This window comes from Acomys russatus, chromosome 10, assembly GCF_903995435.1.
Source record: "Acomys russatus chromosome 10, mAcoRus1.1, whole genome shotgun sequence".
NCBI classification, from domain to species: Eukaryota; Metazoa; Chordata; class Mammalia; order Rodentia; family Muridae; genus Acomys; species Acomys russatus.
This window is the reverse complement of record NC_067146.1, coordinates 2,885,574-2,903,593: the sequence shown is the minus strand read 5'-3', so window position 1 is coordinate 2,903,593 and position 18,020 is coordinate 2,885,574. Positions and strand designations below refer to the sequence as shown.

The window sequence follows — 18,020 nt, the reverse complement described above, 5'->3', positions numbered from 1 at the left end:
TCTCTAGTAGACCAGGCTGGCCTTGAACTCAAAGAAATCCATCTGCATCTGCCCCCTAAATGCTGGGATTAAAGGCATACACCACCATGCCTTTTCTTAAAAAGAAAAATCAGTCCCCAAGTCTCTCAAAGTTTAGCTTAAATCCAAGGCAGATGGAGTATGGACACTTAGGCAGCAACAATGCATGTTCGAGTTCCCAATAATTGTTTGAGTCAAAGTAAAGGTGACTCATACCAAGTGTTTAAACTGCCTTGTCAAGTTACATTTAACTGTGCAGATGTGACACCAAAAGCTAGAAACCCACAGTGACGTCCCAGCTTCTCACAAGTTAACATTGCTCATCAACTTTACTACTTGTCTCCAACCCATTCTCTGCTGTATGGTGCTGAATTTTAGTACATTCATTTCTCTCCTGAAACATCATTAGCCTGCTCTGGGATGAAACTTTTTACTATACTAGACAGTAAAAAACCTGAAACAAAACAAACAGACCATGAGCAGATTTCACCTGCCACATCTACTGCACAGCAGCATTTATTGTCACATGCTCGGTGGCATTATTTTATCATAAAGTATAGTATTAAAAGCCATCCTTTCTATTTACACACTAAACCTGTTTTCCTTTTGCCTTTATAGAAACACTGCTTCAGCAATTCTTATCTTTCCTGAAATCATGTGTGTTTTGCTCTAATGTTTTATTTCTATTATCTTATGACTTTATGTTTCCCACCATCAAAAATTTTTTTCCTTGGGGCTAATATGGTAACACATGCCTACAATTCTAATACCTAAGACAATAAGGAAGAAGACTTTGAATCTGAGGTCAATTTGAACTATATAACAATTCTGTCTCAAGAACCGTTAAAATTAAATTAGCTAGGCTGAGCATAGTCCTTTAATCCCAGCATTTGGGAAGCAGAGGCAGGCAGATCTCTTTGAATTTAGGGCCAGCCTGGTGGTCAAACAGCAATTTCCAGGATGGACAAGACCAAAAAAATAAATTAATTAAAATTAAAAACGTAATTTCTTGATTCTATTTCCCTCGCTTGTTATGATCCACTTCTCGCTCTCTTAATCCATTTTGTGATATAACAAAATACTTGAGACAGTAATTTATAATGTAAAGAGGGTTATCTGACTTATAATTCTGTTTTTTTGTTTTTGTTTTTCAAGACAGGGTTTCTCTGTGTATCCTCAGTTGTCCTGAACTCACCTCGTAGACCAGGCTGGTCTCTAACTCACAGAGATCCACCGGCCTCTGCCCATCTTCCTACTTACACACTAAACCTGATTCAGCGCCCAGCTAGAAAGGAAGATATTTACATGTGCCAGATCTAGAACTGGTACACATCATTGCGCTTATATTCTACTAGCTGGGACTCAATCCTTTGATCATATCTACCCAACTACAAAGTCGAAATGCTATCTTATGTGTATGAAAAAGAAAAAATAAAATACGGCTGTCAGAAACAGTGTTTGACCCAGGGGCCTCATTTCAACCTCCAGGGTCACAAATCCAATTACTTGGCTCAGCAGTTAAAACCACTGACTGTTCTTCCAGAGGACCCGGATTCAATTCCTAGGACCCACATGGCAGCTCACAAATGTCTGTAACTCCAGGATTCGACACCCACAGACATACATGCAGTCAAAACACCAGTGCACATAAAATAAATAAACCAAATCTAAATACTTATTCAAAATCTTAAACAGCATTTGCCATCTGCCTCTAACAGCACCTCCTATAATTAAGTCCTGATGTGTGCCTTCTTCCTTTTGACATCTCTTTTTCTTCAGCACCTCACAACAAATCCAAGGGCTTACAATGTGGCTCAGTACAATACCTTCTAGAATGTACAAAGCCTTGAGTTAAATCATAAGCACTGTTGTCGGGGTTGGCTAAAACACATCAGATTAGATCTACTTTCAAGCCATCCCAAATCTAAGCCCTTCTCTGTTCTCTTGCTCCTACTCTGACCCCTTTGGTTCTCTTGCTTCTGCCTTGTCCCTTAGAGCCTATTCTCTGCACTGTAACCACTGTTCCTATGAAGATGTGAGGACTGGAGAGATGGCTTAGTTGGTAAAGAACTTGCCATGCAAGCATGAAAACCTAAGTTCAGATTGCCACCAGCCATGTAAAAGGCTGGGCATGCTGTTCCCAACAACAGACAAACAGGAGGGTTTCTGAATAAGTCTAGCCGAATAAGTAAGTTCCAGGTTCACTAAGGAATCGTCTCTCAAAAAATAAGGTGGACAGAAATTAATGAAGACAGCTGACACCAACATCTGGCTTCCATGTGCATATATGAACACATGTACATACATAATGTGCATACACACATGAACAAGAAAACACGCACAAGCCTGGGAGGTCAGGCATTCAGCTCTGGCTACTGACATCCTAACAGGGCTTGTCCTTTTCCTTGAAACTCCTTTACAACCTTTGGCCATGCCCCAAGCCCCTCTGGAATTTCGTCTCTTACTGACTTTCAATTCTTCTGAGTTACTCCAGCAACTCTGGCCTCTTGCTACTTCTTAAATAAGCAAGGTGCATTCCTCATACAAGTCTGTTAGTTCTACAAGGAATGCATTCTCACTACATTATCCTGACCTCTTGAAGACTTTGCTCAAACACCACCTTTTACAACTGGGGTCTACTTTGTTCTCCCTGTCTTAAAGTTTCAGCCTACCTCCCCCAGGCCTACTCTGCTTTCCTCAAAATTGTCCACAGTACTTATTATCTTCAAACACACTGTATAATTTCCTTTGGGAAACCAGGCCTGATGGTGCACATGCCTTTAGCCCCAACACTCAAGAGGCTGAGGCAGGACTATCTTAAGTTCAAGGACAGCTTGGGTTACAAAGCACAAGTTCTAAGACAGCCTAATTACATAGTGACAATCTATCTAAAGCAATTTAAAAAGAAGGTTTGGAGTGTTAGCTCAGCGGTTAAGTTTTTGTTACTCTTGCAGAGACACAGGTTTGGTTCCCACCACTGACAGGGTGGCTCAGAACCATCCCTAACTCTGATCCCAGGGGATCCAACACATCTGCTGAGCCCTGCTATCACCAGGCACATACATGGTACACACACATACATGTAGGCGAAACACCCATACACATAAATTTAAAAAAAAAATTTTTTTTTTTTTTTTTTTTTTTTTTTTTTTTTGGTTTTTCGAGACAGGGTCTCTCTGTATTAGTAGCCTTGGCTGTCCTGGATTCGCTTTGTAGACCAGGCTGGCCTTGAACTCACAGCGATCCACCTGCCTCTGCCTCCCAAGTACTGGGATTAAAGGTGTGCACCACCATACCCAGCCTATAAAGAAATGATTTGTTTTTTGGATGGGTTTGTTTTACTTTTTTCCTTTTCTTCTTTTTGTGACATGTGGTCTCATGTACTAGCAGCTGGTCTCAAACTGCCTAAACTTGCCAAAGATAGCCTTGAACTCCTGATCCTCTTACTTCCACCTCCTGAGCATCAGGATTAATTACAGGTGTGTGCTACCACAACCAGCCTACAAATTTCCTTTTTGTCTACTTACCTTTTTTTATTCCCTCACAAATCCCAGAATGTACTTCTCTACTGGAAAGCAGGCTATAGGCTTTTTTATATTCCTAAACTTGTAAATTACTACCTGGCATTTTGTAGGTACTCAAGTATTTACTGAATATATGAATAACTATTTTTCTATGAAATAACTCAATGCAGAAGCCAGCACTGTAGTGTTAGGTGCCAAGAAACCTAATAGTGAGTGACCATAGCTTTAAAAATGCCTAAGCAGGCCGGGTGTGGTGGCGCTCGCCTTTAATCCCAGCACTCGGGAGGCAGAAGCAGGCGGATCGCTGTGAGTTCGGCCAGCCTGGTCTACAAAGTTAGTCCAGGACAGTCAAGGCTAACACAGAGAGACCCTGTCTCGGGGTCAAAAATGCCTAAGTAGGAGGTGGGTTGTGTTTGAGTTGCGGCAGGCTTGAAATTATCCGCCGCCATGCCGTGTGATCCGAGGACAGAGGAAAGACGCAGGTTGTGTTGCGCGCGCATGTGAAACGCAGTAAGGGCGCCGCGCCTGCGTATTATGGACTTCACGGAGCAGCCGCACGGCTATATTAAGGGCATCGGCTATATTAAGGGCATCGTAAAGGGCTTCGTTCGTGATCCTGGGAGCGGGGCTCCCCTTGCCAAAGTGGTCTTTCGTGACCCCTAGATTTAAGAAGCGGACGGAGCTGTTTATTGCCGCAGAGGGAATCCACACTGGACAGTTTGTGTACTGCGGCAAGAAGGCCCAGCTGAGTATCGGCAACGTTTTGCCCACGGGCACCATGTCTGAAGGTGGTACTATTATGTGTTGTCTGGAGGAGAAGCCTGGGGACAGGGCAAGCTGGCACAAGCCTCCGGGAACTATGTCACGTCATCTCCCACAACCCAGAAACCAAGATGACCCGAGTGAAGCTGCCTTCAGGGTCCAAGAAGGTCATTTCCTCGGCCAACAGAGCTGTTGTCGGCATTGTGGCCGGTGGAGGCAGAATCGACAAGCCTGTCTTGAAGGCTGGTCGGGCCTACCACAAGTACAAAGCAAAGAGGAACTGCTGGCCACGTGTGCGGGGTGTGGCCATGAATCCTGTGGATCATCCCTTTGGAGGGAGTAAGCACCAGCACATTGGCAAATCCTCCACTATCCGAAGAGACGATGCCCAGCGGCTGGGCGTAAAGTGGGTCTCATTGCTGCCTGCCGCAATGGGCGACTACGTGGAACCAAAACTGTTCAGAAGAAGGAGAACTAGAGCTCAGGCTGCACAGAGAGACCCTATCTCGAGGAAAAACAAAAACAATTTTCTATGAACACAAAATAGTTGTCTTTGTAACTTTTTGGTGTTGTTGTTAAAAGTACTGTTTTGCTGGGTGCATACCTTTAATCTCAACCCTCACGAGGCAGGGGCAGGCAAGTCTCTGAGTTGGAGGCCATCCTGGTGTACACAGCAAGTTCCTGGACAGCCAGGGCTACATAGAGTGACTCTGTCTCAAGCAAAACAAAAGTACTATTTTACTTTTAATAACTAAATGAAGTGGTTTTGGCTTTTGTTTGTTTGTGGGGTGGGGGGGCTAGGCGGGGGCTTTTGGCATGTCAAGTGAGTAACTGCCAATGAGCTGTACCCACACCTCATCCCCTCAGCGCATTGCTCTACTTCCAGAGAATTTTCAGACAGGGAAAGAGTGCAATTCAGAGAAACCAGCCATCCATTTCTCTCAGTGTTTACATGATTGCCTCGGTTTCATCCATAGAGTCTTCTTACACAGGCTTTTCATATTAGCAGAAAGTTACACAATTGCAAATAAGTTTCTTTATATTAATACATAATTCATTGGCTGCAAGCTTTTTGCTGGCATCTTTTGATCTTCCCCCACGCCTCCTTATGTTGTACACTGAACTTCTGTTAGCCCAAATGTGTTACATGGCTCAGAGGACTGGTATGAGAATAGAGTGAGGTGATGGATATGGAAAAACTGTTACAAAATTATAGTACTATTATTTTTTCTGCTGATTTGCAAGGCAAAAGGTATATATATTTAAGACTTTTCTTTCAGAAATCTTAGTTGTGTATGTTGTTGTTGGTTTTTGTTTTGTTTTGTTTTTTTTTTTTTTTTAAGAAATCCAGTGACAGATTTAACATAGCCTGTAGTTATGAAAATTTGAGCCTCCTTATGATTGGCTACATTCTGTTAATGTCTTGAAACTACCTTTGAATAGAAGAAACACGAAGTGGCAACATATTGACTTGTTTGATAAACGACTCAAAGATAAGAGGATTACTGTGCTAATATAAGGACTATCTTAAATTTGAGGCAGTGACAAGTATGACTTTGCTTAAGCATTCTTTTTTATAATTTATTTTTTATTTAATGTTCACTGGTGGTTTGCCTGCAAGCATGTCTGTGTGAGGGAGTCAGAAGGCCTGGAATTGGAGTTACAGACAGGTGTGAGCTGCCACATGGGTGCTAGGAATTGAACCTGTATCCTCTAGGAGAGCAGTCAATGCCCTTAACCACTGAGCCATGTCTCCAGCCCCTGCTTAGGTCTTTTCTTTTCTTTTCTTTGTTTGTTGTTTTTGTTTTAGCCAAAGGACATACTTTATTAGCTCCTGAGCTCTAGTTCTCCTTCTTCTGAACAGTTTTGGTTCCACGTAGTCGCCCATTGCGGCAGGCAGCAATGAGACCCACTTTACGCCCAGCCGCTGGGCATCGTCTCTTCGGATAGTGGAGGATTTGCCAATGTGCTGGTGCTTACTCCCTCCAAAGGGATGATCCACAGGATTCATGGCCACACCCCGCACACGTGGCCAGCAGTTCCTCTTTGCTTTGTACTTGTGGTAGGCCCGACCAGCCTTCAAGACAGGCTTGTCGATTCTGCCTCCACCGGCCACAATGCCGACAACAGCTCTGTTGGCCGAGGAAATGACCTTCTTGGACCCTGAAGGCAGCTTCACTCGGGTCATCTTGGTTTCTGGGTTGTGGGAGATGACGTGACATAGTTCCCGGGAGGCTTGTGCCAGCTTGCCCTGTCCCCAGGCTTCTCCTCCAGACAACACATAATAGTACCACCTTCAGACATGGTGCCCGTGGGCAAAACGTTGCCGATACTCAGCTGGGCCTTCTTGCCGCAGTACACAAACTGTCCAGTGTGGATTCCCTCTGCGGCAATAAACAGCTCCGTCCGCTTCTTAAATCTAGGGGTCACGAAAGACCACTTTGGCAAGGGGAGCCCCGCTCCCAGGATCACGAACGAAGCCCTTTACGATGCCCTTAATATAGCCGATGCCCTTAATATAGCCGTGCGGCTGCTCCGTGAAGTCCATAATACGCAGGCGCGGCGCCCTTACTGCGTTTCACATGCGCGCGCAACACAACCTGCGTCTTTCCTCTGTCCTCGGATCACACGGCATGGCGGCGGATAATTTCAAGCCTGCCGCAACTCAAACACAACCCACCTCCTACTTAGGCATTTTTGACCCCCGAGACAGGGTCTCTCTGTGTTAGCCTTGACTGTCCTGGACTAACTTTGTAGACCAGGCTGGCCGAACTCACAGCGATCCGCCTGCTTCTGCCTCCCGAGTGCTGGGATTAAAGGCGAGCGCCACCACCGCCCAGCTTGAAAATAGAGTATTTTTAATGAATATTAAATTCCTTTTACATCATCAGAAGCTGTACTATCAAGAACTCCTTAGAGTGAGCCCGGGGCTAGAGAGAAGGCTCAATAGTAAAATTCTTGCTGTCAAGCTTGAAGACCTGAGTTTGGGTTCCCAGCATATGCCAGTGTTGGAAGGCAGAGACAAAGGAGCCCAGGGCCTTACTGGTCAGCCAGGATAGCTGGAGTTATTTGAAAACCATCATGCTATGCACATCTTCCCAAAAGTGCTGTCAATAACTATAGCAGCACAACAAGAGCAAACGTGAAGTTTTATTTCATATTACTGAGTTTCCAGAAGAAATAAAGCTAATTGAGTTCAGAACAATTTTTACATCCTGGATAAGGGCATTCTCAGGGCCCAGGAAGGAATGTAAAGCTCCAGGGCATCAATTTCTTTATACCAGATAGTCAACAGTTTTGATGTTGGAAGTAACAACAATATTTATTTTTTTAAAGATCGAGAGAAAGCCTGGCGGTCGTGATGCACGCCTTAATCTTAGCACTTGGAAGGCAGAGGCAGGCAGATCTCTGAGTTTGAGGCTAGCCTGGTTTACAGAGCAGCCAGAACTATACAGAGAAACCCTGTCTAGGAAAACATAATAATAACAACAACAATAATGATGATGATGATAATAAAAAGATCAAGAGAAACATAGAAAGCAGAGGGGAGAAAGAAATAACTGGTCAACATTAGGTATAGACTATTGAATTGCTCCTGACTTCCATGGCTCATTATGAAAGGTTAGAAAAGACTGAAAAATTTAGAAAAAAATGCCTTCCAGAATGTAATGCATCCATGAAATAGTTAAAGAAGTAATGTGTGGACCAATGAGAATGCATGTCTTGTTATACTAACAAAGTTATCTCTAGCACTATGATAAAGAAAGCACAGCATGACCTCAAAAACTAGAAAAGCTCCCAAACAGGCCCACTTATTTTGAATTCACAAGTTCTATAACTATTTATAATTGGGGCTTTACAAAAGAATCAACATTGGTGAACCAGGCAAGGAGAAAGAATAAAGAACTACAAACAGTTTAACTTTTTTTTTTTTTTTTTTAAACAGTTTAACTTCTAAGGAAGACAAAATCTATTAAGAGCTGCTGATAAAGAGGCTTATCTTACTAGGAATTTTGACATAAGAATCCAGGAACAGGAGCAACCAAGATTTTTAAAACGAAGGGGATTATGACAAGAAGTTCACTAAGTACTCACTTAAATGAATATTAAGTTGTCAATGAAACAACATGTACTTCTCAGCTCTGAAGGAGAAAGCAAGGTTATGATTGGGGAGAAAGGGAGAAAGACTGCTAAGCAGTTGTCCCATTGTGGGGCTTGGTAGGTAACAAGTTAGAAAACACCAAAGCACAGTGAAGACTTTCCCATTACTCAAAGAACATGGCTTTCCAGATGCTATAAGATCTACTCAGCCCAATCAATAAAATGAAGGAAAGAAAAACAAGAAAAGTCTGATTGCCCCAATCTGTTGTACTACTGTAATTTCTGTGGCTTCCAAAAACAAGTAAGTCAAATCTGCAATTACATTTAAGACATTCCATAATTCAAGCATCTAGTCCAACATTCCTTCTAGTTGGCTTACAATAGGTTCCCAGCATATATAAACAACTGATTCAAGATATCTATCTTGTTCTGTTCTGAAACAGGGTTTCTCTGTGTAGCCTTGGCTGTCCTGGACTTATTTGGTAGACCAGGCTGGCCTTGAACTCAGAGATCCACCTGCCTCTGTCTCCCAGAGTGCTGGGATTACAGGTGTACGCTACTTCGCCTGGCATGCAAGATAAATTTTTTTTTTTTTTTTAAATAAAAGAGTGAATGGATACCCAAAGGAAGGTTTTAAGTCAGGAAAAAGAAAGGGGTTCTGAAAGGGAGGAACACAGATATACTGAAGACAAACTGCTGCTTTATAGCTTCCTCCTCCAAAGGAAATCTTTGCATATATTCAAACGAGTATTAATAGCAACAGCTAAAACTTTCTGCACATACACCTTCCTACCTTAGTGAGAATACTACTTTTCAGAGGTATGATGCAATCTAACCTGGCAGGGCTCACAAAGATGTATTTTAATACAGTGGGCCTCATTATAAAGTAGATCCCATCCTAGAATATTCCCTAGCCAGTACATTAGTATAATTATACAGGTTAGCCAAGACTGGATGCGAAATCTTGAAAACAGAAATCAATACAATTCTAATTGCATTACAGTTTTCAGAAACTCTCTAGAAACACAGCATGAAAGAAACAGGTAGTAAATATCACACCCTAGTATCACACATTTTAAATAATAAATGCGTTTATTAGTAACCATACCATGTCATCCCATATGGTCACAGGAAGGAACTATCACTAAGGAAATATAAATGGCCAGAAGTAAATGCTTAATAGCAACATTATAATACATTTAATAAACATTTAGTAAGTTCTTGTCATTTATCAGAATATTTTATTTTGGGAACCGAAAAAGTACTACAGAAACAAGCCATGAAATCTGTTCATTCTCCAAGATAATTTTACACACCACTGTCTACATTCTATGTTGAAAATGCTTGATGACAGCATTAAAACAAAAACAAAAACCTAATATCCAAAGAAGTTATCAGTTAAATCAGTTTACCTAAGGATACACAAATTTTGCTTACCATTATGTTTTAAAAGTTACAAATCTAGGGCTGCAGAGATGGCTCAGCCTTTAAAGGCTACGCTCACAACCAAAATATAAGTTACAAATCTATATATAAAATATATTATACAAACATAAAAAAAGACTTGTTGTAATACATGTAAATGTTTGTAACAATTATACATTGTGAACACTTTTTGTACTTTTTTTCTAATTTTTCAATAATGGACATGTTTTCCTTTTGTAGTTAGTTTTTGGTGCAGCTGAAATTGCTCTCTGACAGATTTTCTTTAAACTCAGGCTAAGATTAAAAAAATCAGAATAAAGTATGTCATTACACACACGCACAACTTTTCATCTTTTCACGTACTTAATAATTAAAGATATTTCTTCAAGTTCAACAGAAAGAAGACAGTTCAATTAAAAGACCACAGGATATTTGTTTCCTCTGAATTAATGTCAACTTTAAATTTAAAGCTATTTCTTGTTGGGAATAGGGGCACATGCCTGTAATCCCAGCACTTCAGAGGTGGGAGGACAGCAAAGGATCTGGAGTAGTTCTGAGCCTCAGCCACAAACTGAGTTCCTGATGAGCCTGGCTGTGAGATACTACTTCCTGAAAGAATTCACTTTGCTCTGTGTAATACTTGTAACTACAGTCAGTAGAGGTCCACTTTCACCATAATCTCCCTCAGCCCAATGTAGTTATCATCTTTTACACTACAGGACAACTATTCATCGCCAAACATTAAACCCTGGGAGGGGGCAAGGGGAAACACCTGTCCTTTGAGTAAATAAAGAATATGAACATGCCTTCATTTATTGGCGATTTAATTTAACTTCATGGAGCCTTTATTGGCAATTTACTGTAACTTCAGGTAGCTAGCAGTCCTCAAGCACTGGCACATGGGTATTGCCCACAAAGAACTAAGCAGAAAGTTAAAGGCCTAATTTAACTCAGGACTTCAGAAAGAAAGGGAGGGGGCGGGGCACAAGGTAAGGGGTCCAAGTGCTCCAGCTCCCTCAAATAAGTAACAAAGTCTTCCATACAGAAAAGCAAACTGTCCTAAGAACCCTGAAACAAAGTTTCTCAACTTAGTGTCAAATCAGAGAACTATCACTGTCCGACTCCCACCCATTAATTTGCTCATGCTTCTACCCTAGTCCTCACCTATCCACACAACTCCAGAAAACCACACATGCACGGTAAAGGGAAGCTCAGAGACACCTGTGCCTATTAAGACAAAGGCATATCCGATTCCTGGAGAAAGGAGACAGCAAATGTGACCCCTAGCACTTCTCCATTAAAAACAATGTATCCTAAAAATAAATTTCCATGTCATCGGAACAAAGTTGTTTATAAATAAGAAGGAATGTGGAGGTGTGGAAGACAAGAGGAAGCTTCAGCAAGTTAAGTACCAAAAGCCAGGAAACAAGGCAGAATGAATGGTAACTAGGGAAACAGACTGAACTAGGAAATGAAGAAAGGGAAGAGCTTTATCCCTGGAGTGGAAGAGGATGGGGAAACCAAGAGACGCAAGTGGAAACTAACCTGAGTGTATGCTCAAACTGGACGTTGGGATTATTTCAAATTAGGTAATAAGGCCGGGGGGGGGGGGAGGAGGATGAGAGAAATTAGCTCAAATGATGATACTGAACCCATTTTGGGTAGAGATGGCACCAAAGGGTGGAAAACAAACATTATTGTGAACAGACTGCTAATGATACATCAGGAGTAGCGGATGAATTTCCCAAGTAAATATAATGAAGCAGGAAAAAGAATACTGCGGAGACAAAAAAGGAGGTAGTAATGGAATTGGGAAACTTAAGTAACTAGTTTATCTTTAAGCAAAAATCAACAAAATTAGGTCACACTAATCAGATGTTTGTAAAACACGGTATGGTATTGTTCATGTGGTACAATGCCCAAACAGTAAATGTAGTAATTTTTACATACAGAAAAAAAAGAGAATAAATTAATTTGACAATGTAATAAGTTGAATGATGCAAGGACAGGTTAAGAGAAGCAAGTACTAAAGGCAAGTAAACAGGAAAGAGGGGGAAAATGGGACTAAAACAGAGCGATTAAAACCCACGGGGAGGGGAACCCCACGAAGGATATCAATAGAGGCGTGAATATACACTGACTGACCCAAAATCGCCAGCAGTGCAAGGGAGCAAAGAGCCAAGAGAAACCTGATGGAATCTACACAGCTTTGGGGTTCAGGGAGTGAGTAGCTTCCAGAGTGTCCAGAAGGATTGCGATGTGAGGGAGCAGTGGAACGGAGTGGAGGGCCACAAGACGACTGGGGCAGGAAAAGCGAAGAAAGAAAGGAAAAAAAAATGCTCTTGAGTGGAAGCTAAGGTTAGAAGCAAGTAGGTACAACTGGGAAACGAGCGGAGTGGTGGTAGATGAGGATAGGAGAGAGGCTACGGGTCAGTATGGGAGCACTGACATTATTATTCAAGGATCAGAGACTGGGATGGGAAAATCTTCAGAAATAGTAGAAAATGGGACTGAAGAAGTAAAGACTACACCAAAATCATCCCCTGAGCAAAACCGGCCAAAAGAGAATCCCGCCACCCCCACTAACAAGTAGAAAAGTGGGAAGGGGACGGAGGCCTGCAAAGGGAGAATAGTGGAGGAGAGTAGAGAGAGATGCGCTCCGTCATCCCCTCGACCAGGGAGTAATCACACACACGGCAGTTCCCAGGGCTAGGGCATCGAGGGTACTACCCCGGCTCCATCCTCGACGTCGTCCCTGCCGGCTAGCAAGAAGGAAAACATCTCAGGGATGCAGGGCTTGGAAACCTCAGCCAGGCGTGACCTTCTCCACCAACCCAGAGTTTCGGTCCCTATGGAAAGGCTCCAGCTCTGCCCCCGCTGCCCCAACCCTATCTGGGTGGGGGCCGGGGAACCCCCTGGGCCATCGTGTCTGTTTACGTAGCGAGGAGCCACAAGACGAAGGGGGGGGGGGGGAGACACTCGGTCGATAGCCACCTCCCCGCCGGCTGCCAAGCACAGCCCGAGCTGCCTCCGCTGCCACGGTCCCTCACATAAACACTGGCCCGCCGAGCCCCCGACGCGCGAGCACTGGAGGGGGGGGGCCCTTGGGGGGGGCAGAGGATGGCGCCGCCACTCACCTCTTCAGGAATGGCCGGGTCCGTAGCCGAAGAGGCCGCGGCGCCAGCGCCGGCCTCGGGCTCCATGTCTCCATTGAACAGAGCCTGGCCCTGCTCGGCACCGTCGCCGCCACCGCCGCCGCCGCTGCCGCCGCCGCCGCCGCCACCACCGCCGCCGCTGCTGCTGCCGCCACCGCCGCCACTCAGCGCCGCCATCTTCGAAGCGCAAGCCCGGCCGAGCGGCCGCCGCGGGGCGGGGAGGGGGGAAGGGAGGCGCAGGGCGGGCGGAGGCGGGCGCGGAGGCGCGGGGGGCGTGGGCGGAGCGGCCCGGGCGGAGGCCACCTCAGGAACCCGCCTGCAGCCCCTGGCGCAGCCGAGCCTGAGGGGATTTGGAGGGGGGGAGGGGGAAGGGGCGGAGACGACGAGGAGTCGCCGCGGCAACGGCGTCACCGGTATGTCATGGTCGTGACGTCACCGGGCCGCGTGACGTCATCCGAGGAGCACCCTCGCGCCCCAGTCGTCAGGGGAGTGTTCCTTCTCCTCCAACCACCCTCGTGCTCACACGTACCCCCCACCCCCACCCCACCCCACACACACACTCAGTTTCCATGGCTCCGGCTTCCTACTTTTCCTCAGCCCTCAGCCTGTTCTGTCATGTGGGCTTTACTAGAAGAGCAGGGGGTGGTGTTCTAAAAGACGTTAAAATCTTAGAGGGAGGAAGGCTGGGAAGCCCATACTACTACTTGTTACTGCCATTACAAAGCAGCTCTGAGTGTCGTAAAAATAAGATCTGAAAGCCCAAGGTTGAAACATCAGGCAAGCCAAATTTCATAGAAATATGTCTTGGAGCAGCTGAATTCTCAGCATGGGGTTTGTATCCTGCCTCTAAAGGACTTGATCCGTTGAAGTGAGCACAAATGAAACCTGGTTTTCAGTGTATTTGTTGCCTAGTTTTCACTATCAGATGGCTCCTTTCATACACTAGGGCTGAGAAAAACACATAGCCATTTCTACACATCTTAAGCATCAAAACTAATTTTTAGTTCAAAGAAGATCACTTAAAATATTTTGTAAATGCCCTGGCCCAAGGCATTTTCTTTCAATCATATATGAAAAGAAAATTGAGATAGGAGAGTTAAATTATCTTTAGAAGCCCAAGTTACAGAATGAAATTAAACCCGATTTATTTACATAAGTTACATGGTTAAAGTACATTTAACCAACCAAAAGGAGGGGAAAATGGAGAGAGGAGCTGTGTTAAGAAAAAGAGAAAACAGGAGTGAAAACAGAAGTTACCAATAGTGTGGGTTAATTGCTATCCTGACTCAGCCGGGCACGGTGGCGCACGCCTTTAATCCTAGCACTCGGGAGGCAGAGGCAGGCGGATCGCTGTGAGTTCGAGGCCAGCCTGGTCTACAAATCAAGTCCAGGACAGCCAAGGCTACACAGAGAAACCCTGTCTCCAAAAACCAGAAAGAAAAAAGAAAAAATTGCCAACCTGACTCGATGCGGAGTCACGGAGGCGTGAGTTGACTCGCCTGTGTGTTCGTGTGTGCACTTCTATTCCTGGAAGGGGGGACGGTCACCACTAACCTCTTGATTGCTTTTAGGATGATTGAGAGGAGACAGTTTCTAAAACAGGATGTCTTCCTGCTTGAGCTGGTCTCCAGAAGCCTGGGAACGGATGCTTCTGTTTCAAGGTAAGTGGTATATGTGTGGCTGCTTGGTGAATCAAAACATTACGTTCTTGTATATTGGGGGAAAAAAATACCACCAATGAAATAATGATTCTGTGTTTGCCAAGGACATTGTACATTCCCTTCCAAGCAGGGAAACTCCCTTGAGAACTACATTAAGTCAGAAGATGGTTTGACAGATTAGGAGTGAAGAAGATATCCATAGGGACTATATTATCAAGATGCCCTAGTTGTAGGCACTTTAAAAAAAAAAAAACCATAAACACATGTCTAAGAATACTAAAATAAAGCCAGCCAGATTTTGTCTGAAACACAACTGTCAGGGTTTGGTTTGTTGTTGTTTTTAGCCCCTAATTGTCCTAGTTTACTTTTGAAAATTATATATTCCCTAAAAATATATCATGATAACACTGTAGAGGAGTTATTAGTTCAGAACATGGCTACTTGGACAAGAGATCACATCCAAGCTGAGTTTATGGCCAGCCTGGTCTACAATGTGAGTCCAGGACAGCTAAGGCTATTACACAGGGAAAAAAACCTGTCTAGAAAGAGAGAAGGAGAAAGAGAGAGAGGAAGAGAGAGAGAGAAGCAGGGGAGGAAGAGGGGGAGGGGGAGAAGGGGGAAGAGGGGGGAGGAGGAGGGAGAGAGAAGCAAGGGAGGGAGAGGACGAGGGGGAGGGAGAAGGAGAAGGATAGGGAGAGAGAGAGAGAGGGAGGGAGAGGGAGAGAGGAAGAGGAAGAGGGAGAGAGGAAGAGGGAGAGAGGGAGGGGGGAGGGAGAAGGAGAAGGATAGGGAGAGAGAGAGGGAGGGAGAGGGAGAGAGGAAGAGGGAGAGAGAGAGAGAGAGGAGGGAGGGAGGGAGGGAGGGAGAGAGAGAGAGAGAGAGAGAGAGAGAGCGGAGGAGAGGAGAAGAGAGAGGAGAGAGAGGAAGAGAGAGAGAGAGAGAGAGATCACATCCAAAGACTTTCTAGGTCTGTGTGATTTGGCTGAAAAACAGACACATCTTTAATCCCAAGAGACAGAGGCAAGCAGATCTCTGAGTTCAGGTAAAGAAAAGATTAGGTCTAGGTGTGGTGTACACACCTTCAATCCCAGCACTCAGAAGACAGAGGCATGCAGATCTCTGAGTTCTAGTCAGTGCTGTTCATGCAATTCATTTGAGTCAGTGAGTTGAGAGACAGTGCAGTGGGATTGAGTTCGTGGAATTCTGAGGCAGTTTTTACTGAAGAGAGAACTAACTAGACACAGGTGAAGACATTATGAGCCAGAGAAGGAGGAGCCAGAAGATTAGTACAGATTGTTAGCATTAGTTAGCATTAGTTTGAGGCAAAGCAGAGCAATTTGGTGAGAAACTGAAAGAAGCCAGATTGAATCCGTTTAGAGAGGAGTCTGAGCCAGAACCAGCTTTGTTGAACCAACCAGCCAGAGTTCAGATGGAGCTAGAAAGGGTGAGCTTATTCAGCAGGAAGTCTCAGAGGCTTGAAAGCATTCTAGGGCTAGGTTAGATTGTATGGAGGCTAAAGCTTCCAGGACTAGGCCTAGGTTAGCAGAGGGAGACAGAAACCTTCTGGGACAATAGTTACATCAGGAGAATAAGAGTTACCTTTACATAGCACTCCTTTATAACATTAAAACTTCTAAGACATTTTCAGTGGTTCCATCTTAAACAATATCCTTATCAGCATCAATCTATACAGTGACCATGTTTTACATGATTATCTTTCCCCAGGATGACTGACTGTAGAGGAATTTTAATTTAGAACATAGCTGTTCTGGCAAGAGATCACATCCAAAGAACTTCTAGGTCTATGTGATCCAGCTGGAATACAGACACGTCTTTTGATCCAGGAGACAGAGGCAAGCAGATCTGAGTTCAAGACCAGCCTAGTATAGCTCAAGTTTCAGGTAAAGAAAACCTTAGGTCCAGGCGTGGTAGTACATGCCTTTAATCCCAAACATGAAGGTGAAGTTAGTTTGTAGAAGGAAGCACCCATGTTTGAAAGTGATGTTTAATTGAGTGGCAGAAAAAGTGACGAATCAGAGAAAAATTTGACAGACTAGGATACACCCAATTCTCAGGAGAAAAGAGAGGAAACGGAAGCTATTTAAGGGGCTATGCAGAAAGAGAGGAGGCAGTTTTACAGGGAGAGGTTGAATGAGAGAACAAACTAGACACAGGTGAAGACAGAACAAGCCAGAGAATGAGAAGGAGCCAGAAAATTAGAGCAGATTGCTGAGTCAGTTTGAGGCCAAGCAGAGCCATTCCAGGGCCAAGAGAGAATCCAGATTGAATAAGTCAGCTGGGAGAGGAGTTTGAGCCAGAACAGCTGAGTTGAACCAGCCAGCCCAGAGCTCAGTGAGAACAAGAAAGGGTGAGCTTATTAAGCAATGCATCTCAGAGGCTGAAAACATTCTACGCCTAGGTTAGATTGTACAGAGGCTAGAAGCTTCCAGGACTAGGCCTAGGTGAACACACAGAGGCAGTAATCCTCTGAGACAAGTATTGATCCAGGCAAATAAAAGTTCCTTTTACAGCTGACCTCATCCATTTAATATGGATTCTTGTTAGTTTCCCTTCATCCTACTCTTTTTTTTTTTTTTTTTTTTTTTTAATCTTGTGTGCTGGTTAGTTTTTGTTAACTGTGTTCCTGCCTTTCTTCAGCGGCTGATTCTGTCTGCTCTTGTTTGCTGTGTTCAAGATTTCTCCATTGCTACCAGTAAAGTTCAAGATTGTTTTTCTTGCCTTTTAACTCCTTAACTGGCAGAGAAAAATGACCCCAATAGAGACCCCCTAGATAGTAACATTTGTTGAGACCTCATCCAGGATTTGTTTTGAGGAACACCAACTCATCAAGGTTGTCAATTAGGCACTGGTGTCTGGTTGTGACTTCCACAAATGAAATCTGAATTTTGCTCAGGTTTGGCCTGTATTCTCTGATTCCACGGGACATTACATCTGGTGCATGGGCAGAGGCACCTGTTGCTGATGCTTTGTCCTTTACGGTGTTGTAACATGCTTAAGCTCAAGAGCCCACTTTAGTTCCGTGTATAACAGGCTTCTCTGTTAATGCCTGCTGTCGCTTTTAGCATATCAGAAGCCGTGTTGCCTCCAAGCCTCCGTTTTGATCATATAGTAAGATTAAGTTCAGCTTCTTGGGCTCCGCCTGCCTGGGAGCTTGAACAGCCTTTTACTCACAATTCAACACTTGCCGAGCAGTCTGCTTGAACTGATGACTTGTGTACTACTTGAACAAAACCACAATGCCCTGCTATGTTCCTTTCTTCTGGATGGTTGGGAACTGGAAAGTCCTCAACTCTACATCCTAGCCAATCAGCGTAAAATGTTTTGTCTAGCTGCCTGGATACATTCTTCCTGTG

The 18,020-nt window shown here is 44.2% G+C and overlaps 1 protein-coding gene across 3 annotated transcripts in view; it reads right to left on the bottom strand.

Moving 5' to 3' along the window:
* The window catches only part of Braf (B-Raf proto-oncogene, serine/threonine kinase), a 114,716-nt gene extending 101,554 nt beyond the window's left edge, over nt 1-13,162 (bottom strand). For all 3 annotated transcript variants that reach the window (XM_051151672.1, XM_051151671.1, XM_051151673.1), the window contains exon 1: nt 12,968-13,162. In XM_051151672.1, coding sequence (XP_051007629.1) covers nt 12,968-13,162 — 195 coding nt within the window. The remainder of the gene's footprint in view (nt 1-12,967) is intronic.
* Nucleotides 13,163-18,020: the final 4,858 nt, after the last annotated feature.